Below are 9,083 nucleotides of genomic sequence, written 5' to 3' on the forward strand. Positions count from 1 at the left end.
GAAGCCTAATGCATGTAGACGTCTTATTCCATCGCTTTTTGGGTCCACCTTGTTTGATTGCTCTACCTATCTACCTTTTGAGTTGTTGACTCGTCTTTTCATTCGTATATTCTTACTTTGTTTGGTCCGGCTTTTTATAACTACAATATATTTTACAGGAATTAAAACTCACAGTATACAAGAGCTATAAATTAGAGCTTCTTCTTACTGTACTCCGATGTGGTCGACCACCTCAAAGTGAAGCTGGGCCAAATACGCCTTTAGTTTGGAAAGCTTGGTTTCCGGCGCAGGAAATCGCGAGCTAAAGTTGATTGGGCCAAATTTAGGCCCGTTGGGCTTGAATGAGGAAAAAGGTCCAACTCAGCCCATAACTTGTTAGGCCCAAATCACATTTAATTTAGGACGAGCAGTATAAAAGCCCAATTGGGCCGGTTTACCAATCCATTAATTTACAACCCGGCCCATTAATCCCAGGGCTATTTTAGTAAATTCACATCGTTACTAGGGTTTACACTTAACACAGGAACCCCGCGGCTCCGTCTCTCCCCTCCATCGCCGCGCATTCTCTGAGAGAGAGAGAGAGAGAGAGAGAGAGAGAGAGAGCTCCTTCGACGAATCGAGATCGTCTGCGCGAAAACCCTAACCCTAGAAGCGCTTCGTTCTCCGCCGACGAGGAACCATGGCGGCCCCCGCGCGCGTACTCTCCCAGAAGGAGCAGGACATACAGATGATGCTCGCCGCCGACGTCCACCTCGGGACGAAGAACTGCGACTTCCAGATGGAGCGCTACGTCTATAAGCGCCGATCCGATGGTATGCGGAAACCCTAATTCATCCCCTTTGCTGCGTTCTTCTGCTTCCGATCTTCGTGTTGGATTTGGATAAGTGTGGCACTGTGGTTGCTATATACTTGTGGTTTGATGAATTGTAAGTTTAATTTATATGGTTTATGAGTTTTCCTGGTAGTTTGGGTTGGATGGGTAAGGTATTCTCTAACAATGTTGTAGCTTGAAGCTGTGTAGTAGTGTTGGGACCGGGGACGTAGGTTTCTGCTTGTGGTTTCTGCTTCTTTATGATGGTAATGTTAAGCGATCGCATTGGTTCCCCATTGTACAATGAAACATATTTCTCTGTATGTAATTTCTACTCTCAAAAGTTTTCTTTTGATTTGGATTTTGCTTGGCTTCGACAAAGTAGTACTTCAAACATGCATGAGATCTTCCTTTTTGTAGTTTTGATTGGTTCTGAGGATCAATATCATACTTTGTTTTGAAAATAGCGTTTAATTGGACTTGCACATACAAGTTGGTGAAATATCAGATTCTCAGTTTGGTCATCGAAGTGTCTCTGGAAATGGCAATTGATTTCTCACTAGATAGTCCGTAAGTCAACGTTTGTTCAGTTTCTTTGGCCCTAAATGTGCTAAACATGCACAGTTGTATACATTGTATTTGTCGACATTCTTTGTGATTTTCTCTTGCACTTCTTTTTACTCAGTTATGTGGTTAAGAAGATTTTACATGATCCATAATTTCCCTTTCTAGTTACTTCTAATAGATGAAAGAGATTAGAAACAGGTGTTATCATTTGTATTTGGTGATATATACTTTTATGATGTTAGGTTTTGACTAATTTATTAATTGCCTTACTTAATTCTCAGTAAAGTGTTTTAATTTGCCAAATATTTTAAGCAACTGCGTACGCTTGATATATTGGAGAAAGCATTATTGTGGGAGTTTTGCATGCTACGTTAGTATCTTTGATGGCTAAGGTTGCTGAGGTTTTACTGGTATAATTTGTGCTTTAGATCAGAAAAGAACAATACATAATTACCCCACCAATCTTTTGCCTTTTGATTTGAGGAGGAATTTTTTTTCTTTTTTATATTGGAGCAATGAACTGGAATTCGTTATCATACCAAAAAAAAGGACTGGAATTCATGAAATATTTCTCCTCCTTTTTGTAAAATCAGGAATTTACATCATCAATCTTGGTAAAACTTGGGAGAAACTCCAGCTGGCGGCTAGGGTCATTGTTGCCATCGAGAACCCTCAAGATATCATTGTCCAGTCAGCAAGGCCGTACGGTCAGAGAGCTGTCTTGAAGTTTGCACAGTACACAGGTGCTCATCCCATTGCCGGGAGACACACACCCGGTACCTTCACCAACCAGCTTCAAACATCCTTCAGCGAGCCCCGCCTTCTTATATTGACAGACCCTAGGACAGACCATCAGGTTAATCAATCACTGTTATGAGCTTTTATATAAGCAAAAACATATGGAGTCAGTTGTGAAGAGGCCCTATGGTTGTTAATCCCCCTCAATTGATTTGTTGTTTGATTTCAGAGATATTTAGTCAGCTGTGGAGTGTCCATGTATTCTTTTTCACTTGTTATATATTACCATTGACTAATATACGGATTATTAATTTGTTAAATTTACCAACAGCCAATTAAGGAATCCGCTCTTGGGAACATTCCAACCATTGCCTTCTGTGATACTGATTCTCCAATGCGGTATGTTGATATTGGAATTCCTGCAAACAACAAAGGAAAGTTCAGTATTGGCTGTCTCTTCTGGCTATTGGCGAGAATGGTTCTCCAGATGCGGGGTACTATTCCTCCTGGGCGCAAATGGGAAGTGATGGTGAGATTGTAAACCCTCGGTTATTAATCATGAAATTTGTCATTTTTCTTCCCTTAATAGAAATAATTTTATGTTCTTATTCCCTTGTGTGAAAATTATTACTCAATTTTGCAGTAGGAAAATTTGAGGATTGTTCTGCTTGCATATGAGATATCGATTTCGATATTTATCCCTGCAAAATCTCTTCTTTTTTTTTTTTTTAAGAACTATGCCCTTCAATAACGTAATCTCTTGCACATATGCACTCTCCTAAGAATTGGATTACTTCGCACCTACATGAGACTCCAAATTTTATAGTGGTATATATGTAATAGATGGTTTTGCAGAGTTATATACATGAATACACCCACATTTTTTTTCTACTCATTCAAGGTTACCCCTTTTTTTTTCCCTTTTTTGAGAACTCTAATAAAGTTGGTGCCGTCTGTAGGTGGATCTCTTTTTCTACAGAGACCCTGAGGAAGCGAAGGAACAGGAAGAAGAGGAGGCTCCCGTTGCCCCAGAGTATGGCGCAGTCACCGAGTTCACAGGCATGGGGCCGACCGACCAGTGGACTTCCGACCAGTGGGTTTCTGATGTTGGTGCTGTACCTGCTGCTGCTATTCCCGCGGTGCCTGCTGTTGATTGGGCCACAGCTCAAGGTTAGAACTTCTAGTACATTCAGTTTTGTCTCTGTCCCCTCCATTTTTTCTGGCATTTTTTCTTTAATAGCTGTGGCCAACCTAACTAGAATTTTGTCAGTAAATTGGACTCTAGTCTTCTATACTGCTTATGTACTATCGAAAGAACCTGGTGGTGATGGTCTGATTTGGTGGGTGGGGAATTTTACCTCAACTTAAAATCTGTTGGACTTTTTACCTTTTAACACATCTAACAGTAATCAAATTGGTTTTCTACGGAGAGAAAAAAAAAATCGAAAAGGCATTATTTATGGAATGAATCTATGGATTTCACTGAAACTAGATAAATTGTAATTTGTGGTGAATCTTTTGCATATGCAGCCCCTGTAGCTGGAGATGGATGGGATGTTGCCGCGGCACCTCCCGTAGATGGTGCTGCTCCCCCAGTTGTTCCTTCAGGTTGGGAGCCTGCTGCGCCCGCCGCCACTGGCTGGGAGTAGGGAAATGCATCGTCTTTCCGTCGAGCTTCATTTTTTTTAGATACTGTTTGAGTGGCTCTTGTTTACCATGAATTTTGACTTCCCAGTGCGAACTATCTACCAGTGGCCGCATTTCTCTTCTTTCTTTTGCTCTTTTAGACATGGATGTTAGTAAATTTTGGTGATGTATTTTGAGGTAGGAAGTAATTATGGTTTAACGCGTGCTAATTTATTTCTAATTTATTTCTTATTCTTATATGGTCATCTCGATTAATGAAATGATGCTACATGGAATCATTAGTAGGTGAGATGTTGTTTCTATTTTGAATGCTTAAAGAAGGATGCAATCCTTCAATCAGATGAGTTGTCTCTTATAAATTAAATTTTCCACTACTTTGCTCATACCATGCTCTCTTCCCATTGGGAGTTAATCTCTCTGGCTCAAAGTATAGCCACTGATATTGTAAATGGATTAATAATAAGTAATGAGTTTGTGCCGGAATATTATTCATAGTATGAGACCCTTTATTTTGTGATCATTAGATGTCTAGGGTTGAAAGGGTAGTTGGTGTAATAATAATAATAATTCAAGGATGAAAAAGTGTATAGTATGGACTATTAATAGTATTCTAATTGAACTCATAAGTAACTATGGTATAAAACAAATTTGTAATCACCACAATTTTCCTCTAGATTGCAATTGGCCTTCAAATTCGATTCAGTTGTGGCCAGGTCACCAGATAAACCCATAATACAAATGGGATAATAAAGTAAACAAGTCTCACCCAAAAAAACAAAAACCAAGAAATTGTTAAATGGCTTATTTTATATGTAGTTTAGATGATAATAGAGTCGCAACAGAACAAAGACCCAGGAATCCCTCTATTTCCGTTGAATCTTAACGAGGAAAGCATAAATAATATTAGACTCTTATTAATCTCAGATGTGTTGGGGATGTAGCTCAAACGGTAGAGCGCTCGCTTTGCATGCGAGAGGTACGGGGTTCGATACCCCGCATCTCCATGAATAATTCAAGGTGCATTTTTTACATTTTTTCATTATTATTATTTTGTTGTCATCACCTCACAGGCCACCACCCAAAACAGAGCTATCCACTCTAACACATTGAAAAATACTAATGGTATTAATTTGAAGGTATTATTACATATATCTTCAATACATTTATCTCCTTTAACACACACAACAACTGTGATAATCAACTAGACAACTGAACATAAATACTCTCAAGTAAAATAGCTCGTGTCTATCATACGTTTATTGTTATTATGATTATTATCATTACTATTATTTGGAGGCGATGAGCCTTTATTTATAGAAAGCACAGTTGATCACATAAGCGACTTAATCCTGTCCCCTTCAGTGTGCACATGATTCCTGGAGATGTCCTTTATCCTAGGGCAACCGCAGAGCGCCATGGTTAGTTCTAGCTCATTCTGAAGCATTTTGATCACCCGCTTAACACCGTATTCTCCCTTCGCCGCCAATCCATAGACAATGGGCCTGCCAACCTGCGGTATTACAACGCGACTCATCAGTATAAATTGCAAAAGTATAATATAATAATTGATCATGAATATAGTCATGCGTTGGCGATCAAGGTATGTTGTAAGTTGGTGTTAGTGATGGAGAAAAGGAATGTGGTACTCTTTTTATTATCAGTTCTATATGCATATGAGAATCAATTTTGAAAACTGGGGAAACAGTACATTACCATAACAGCATTGGCACCAAGTGCTAGTGCCTTGAATACGTCGGTTCCACGCCGGATTCCCCCGTCAAGTAAAACAGGAACAGCTCCTGATACAGCTTTTACAACCTGTTTTCCCGACAAGTTGTATAAAGTTTTTTTTTAAAAAAACAGCTGCTTAATTTAATGCTTTATTAGTAAGCTGGATCTATATCAACAGAAGATATTTGAAACGAAAAAGATCGTTTAAAAATCTGCTTGAAATGCCTGATGATCAATAGATTGATCAAACTTATCTCTTAGTTTCGGTAGAAGCATTACCTCTTCAAGAACAGATATTGTAGCTGGCGTATAATCAAGCTGGCGAGCACCGTGGTTGGATACCACTATACCGGATACTCCTATTTCCACTGCCTTTTTGGCTTTTATGTTTTTGAAAACATTAAAAGGTCAATTAGGCAACCAAGTTATGTCACTGGTCAAAAGAGAAGAAATAAATGAGGAACGATTGCATACCATCTTCAGCAGTGATAATACCCTTTAACAAAATAGGCAAGTTGGTTATAGATCTTAGCCATTCTATGTCCTGCAAATGTTTATAGTTAGTTAACACCAATGAACAATAATTTAAGCGAACATTAAGAAGTAAGTTGAAAAATGGTTATTTTAAGTTTTAAGATGTTTGCATCGAATGCACCTTCCAACTCAAAGAAGGGTCCAATGTTTGAGATGCAAATGCTTCAAGATCAGAACCACCTTTCTGCAGTAAGTAATAAACAAGTAGAGCAGAATATGAATATAACAATTGTCCTTCTCAAGACTTTTTATGTATCAGGGATGCACATGATACTGAGTCAGTGAGTTTCTGCGTGCGCGTGCATGTTTAAGCCCCAGGAAGAAGCTGCCATGGTCCAGAACATATTTAAGCTACACATTTCAAAATGCATGATTGTTTTTACAAAACTGTATGTTACTGACAAATTAAGTGAACAGGTTTTACTCGTTCCACAGAAAACCTTCTCTTACATTATATTATATGGATGCTGCCAAGCAATCGCATATATATGTACTAGGAATATCAAGTTGACATGATGTTCAATTTAAGGATAACTTAAAATGGAAATATTTCAACGGTCGTAACTAACAATTCAATGCATTGAACTCACAGCATCAACATCCACCGACAATAAACCTTCAAGGTTTGACATCTTCGGTGGAACCATCCTGCAAAAGGCATCAACAAGTCAACAGAAGCTGAAATGCATCCATCCAATCGCAAGTTACGAACGAGCGACTCTTAGCCTTCGAATTGCGGAAATATATCTGGGTTCCATTGGCTAATAATTTAATACCGAATCTTCTAAACCCCGCCTTCAATAGTTGAAATACTTTCGGGAGGTTATGCTTCGCAATGGAGAAAAGAAAAAGTGCTCAACTTGTTTCTGATATCCGCCTCCCGCCGGCCCAGCCTGGGGGTGTCAACTGTCAATACAATAGCCTTGAAGCCATTCTTCTCGGCTCTCCGCACCAACGTAGCCGAAACATCTCGTCTTTTGAATACCTATTGATAATACACAAACTAACCCTCTATGAACAGCAGAGCGAATAGAGTAGATAACGAAAACGGACGTATAGAGGACTTGAGCATTGACCGTACATACAACTGAAAGAAGCGAACGGCACTGCAACTAGAAGCAACCTCCTCTACGGTGTAATTGGATGAAAAGGAAAGCACCTGGAAGGAGAAGGGCCCTCCTTACAACGCATTTATTCGTGTATAATAATGTACTAACATTCTGAAACTAGATTTACCATAATAGCATCACATGCCGCAGCAGCTCTCGCCGTCGCCTTCTCGCCTGAAAACAGAGATCACCGCCGACGAGAGATATATAAGAACCACCGAACTCGTAAATGATATACCACCTTAATTTCAAGAGCAATAAGATCAGGTTACGACCTTCGGGGTGCGCCAACTTCTGCATCCCGGTCGGCGCAACCAGGATGGGTGAGGACATGTTATAGCCCAGTAAGGTCGTCGACATGTCGATTTCGCTAACGTCTACGAGGATTCTCGGGCGCAACCTGTGAAACATTAATGCTTATCGAACGTGATTAAGCTGAATGACAGTTGTTTTGCTAGATCGAAATATATATATATATATGTAGTACTACTGCAGCGACAAGTATATATTATTACAGAATCCTTCCGAATGCTGCAGTATTCTCCCTCAAGGTATGTTCATCCTCTGCTCCGCCGTTAAAATAATCGTAGTACATCTTCGGAAGAGCTTGCTTGGCCAGTTGTTGGAACTCGCTGATGTTAACCGGTTCATCCTGCATGTCTATATAGCTCCTGCACAAATTAGATACTTGACTAGTACTAGTACTAGAGAACATGCATGCATATCTCTCACTGAGCATAATTAATAGGAAAAACTTCAAAAAAAAAAAAAAAAAACCATGTGGTTTCACACTTTTTTATTTTAGTACCCGATGATTTAAAGTGTATCAAGGTAGTACCGTGTGGTTTTTCACTTTATCACTTTAGTACCCTATAGTTTAAAGTGTATCAAGTTAGTATATGTGGTTTCGCACTTTATCACTTTAGTACCCTGTGGTTTAAAAATCACAGGATACTAACTTGATACAAAATTAAAACCACAGAGTACTAAAGTGATAAAGTGCAAAACCACAAGTACTAACTTGATACACTTTAAACCACAGGGTACTAAAGTGATAAAGTGCAAAACCACAAGTACTAACTTGATACACTTTAAATCACAGGGTACTAAAGTGATAAAGTGAGAAACCACAGGGTACTAATTTGATACATTTTAAACCACATGATACTGAAGTAAAAAAAAGTGAAACCACAATGGGGGTTTTTGAAGTTTTTCCTAATTAATATCTCACCATGTCTTCTTAAGTTGTTAAAGGAGAAAAAAAAAATTGGATTTTGAGTGAATTCATGCTTATTTTTGCCATTTGCGCGAGGGACTGTTGCGTCCCGCAAAATTTTTAATTTCCGTAAAATAATATAATATATTATTAATAGTAATTATATTTTTAAATATATTTTATAAATATAAAATATTAACTTTGATGCTTCTAATAAAATTGTAATTCAATCAAATATTTCAAATATACTCACTAGTTAAATAAAAAAAAAAAATTTGATCGCTATATATATTTTCATTAATTTGACTTGTTATATCATTATTGAGCAACTGAAAAAAAAAATTTAAGGAGAATGAACTCGCCCAATTATGAAAGCGAACCGACAAATTTAAACTAGACTAGATGGAAAATACCATATAAACAAGTCAAATTAATGAAAATATAAAAAAAAAAAAAAGGCTATTCTACTCAACCCATCTCACCCAGCCCATTTGAACCGATTAATCCAAAAGTAAAAAAAATAAAATAAAATCGATCGGGGTTTGAGAAGGACCAAACCTGGAGGGAAGCGAAAGGAGATCGACGCGGCTTCCGGGTTTCAGGAGAGAGAGAGAGAGAGAGAGAGAGAGAGAGAAAGAAAGAGGACTACTGCTGCTGCTACTAATCAATCACCGGACATTGTCGCAGTGCGAGGAGAGAGAGAGAATTTGTTTGTTTGCGTTTGGCGCTG

At 38.5% G+C, this 9,083-nt stretch overlaps 2 protein-coding genes and 1 non-coding gene across 4 annotated transcripts; 2 read left to right on the forward strand and 1 right to left on the reverse strand.

The window, feature by feature from the left end:
- LOC109719842 (40S ribosomal protein SA-like) lies at positions 534 to 4,044 on the forward strand. The gene is made up of 5 exons (XM_020246680.1): positions 534 to 812; positions 1,972 to 2,234; positions 2,448 to 2,645; positions 3,076 to 3,286; positions 3,647 to 4,044. The coding sequence occupies exons 1-5, from the start codon at positions 680 to 682 to the stop codon at positions 3,763 to 3,765; spliced, it is 924 nt and encodes a 307-aa protein (XP_020102269.1). The 5' UTR covers positions 534 to 679; the 3' UTR covers positions 3,766 to 4,044.
- On the forward strand, positions 4,695 to 4,767 carry TRNAA-UGC. The gene has a single exon. It is a non-coding gene; the product is annotated as a tRNA-Ala (tRNA).
- On the reverse strand, positions 4,863 to 9,083 carry LOC109717154 (peroxisomal (S)-2-hydroxy-acid oxidase GLO4-like). 2 transcript variants are annotated; one of them, XM_020242828.1, is made up of 12 exons: positions 8,912 to 9,083; positions 7,653 to 7,808; positions 7,413 to 7,537; positions 7,265 to 7,311; positions 7,110 to 7,187; positions 6,889 to 7,013; positions 6,619 to 6,676; positions 6,150 to 6,212; positions 5,969 to 6,038; positions 5,774 to 5,874; positions 5,477 to 5,581; positions 4,863 to 5,273 (listed from the first exon to the last, which is right to left on the reverse strand). In XM_020242828.1, the coding sequence occupies exons 2-12, from the start codon at positions 7,793 to 7,795 to the stop codon at positions 5,094 to 5,096; spliced, it is 1,095 nt and encodes a 364-aa protein (XP_020098417.1). In that variant the 5' UTR covers positions 7,796 to 7,808; positions 8,912 to 9,083; the 3' UTR covers positions 4,863 to 5,093. The 2 variants fall into 2 exon arrangements, with proteins under 2 accessions (XP_020098417.1, XP_020098424.1); XM_020242835.1 differs by having other exon boundaries at positions 7,653 to 7,797; positions 8,912 to 9,056.

The sequence above is a fragment of the Ananas comosus genome, linkage group 1 (assembly GCF_001540865.1).
Source record: "Ananas comosus cultivar F153 linkage group 1, ASM154086v1, whole genome shotgun sequence".
Lineage (NCBI taxonomy): Eukaryota > Viridiplantae > Streptophyta > Magnoliopsida > Poales > Bromeliaceae > Ananas > Ananas comosus.

Coding starts and splice junctions, on each gene's coding strand:
- LOC109719842 (XM_020246680.1), top strand. CDS start 680: ATGGCGGCCCCCGCGCGCGTACTCTCCCAGAAGGAGCAGGACATACAG. Junction 2,235..2,447: donor ACCCTAGGACAGACCATCAG/GTTAATCAATCA, acceptor ATTTACCAACAG/CCAATTAAGGAATCCGCTCT. Junction 3,287..3,646: donor TGATTGGGCCACAGCTCAAG/GTTAGAACTTCT, acceptor TTGCATATGCAG/CCCCTGTAGCTGGAGATGGA.
- LOC109717154 (XM_020242828.1), bottom strand. CDS start 7,795: ATGCAGGATGAACCGGTTAACATCAGCGAGTTCCAACAACTGGCCAAG. Junction 7,538..7,652: donor GCAGCATTCGGAAGGATTCT/GTAATAATATAT, acceptor AATGTTTCACAG/GTTGCGCCCGAGAATCCTCG. Junction 5,875..5,968: donor TATTATCACTGCTGAAGATG/GTATGCAATCGT, acceptor AAAACATAAAAG/CCAAAAAGGCAGTGGAAATA.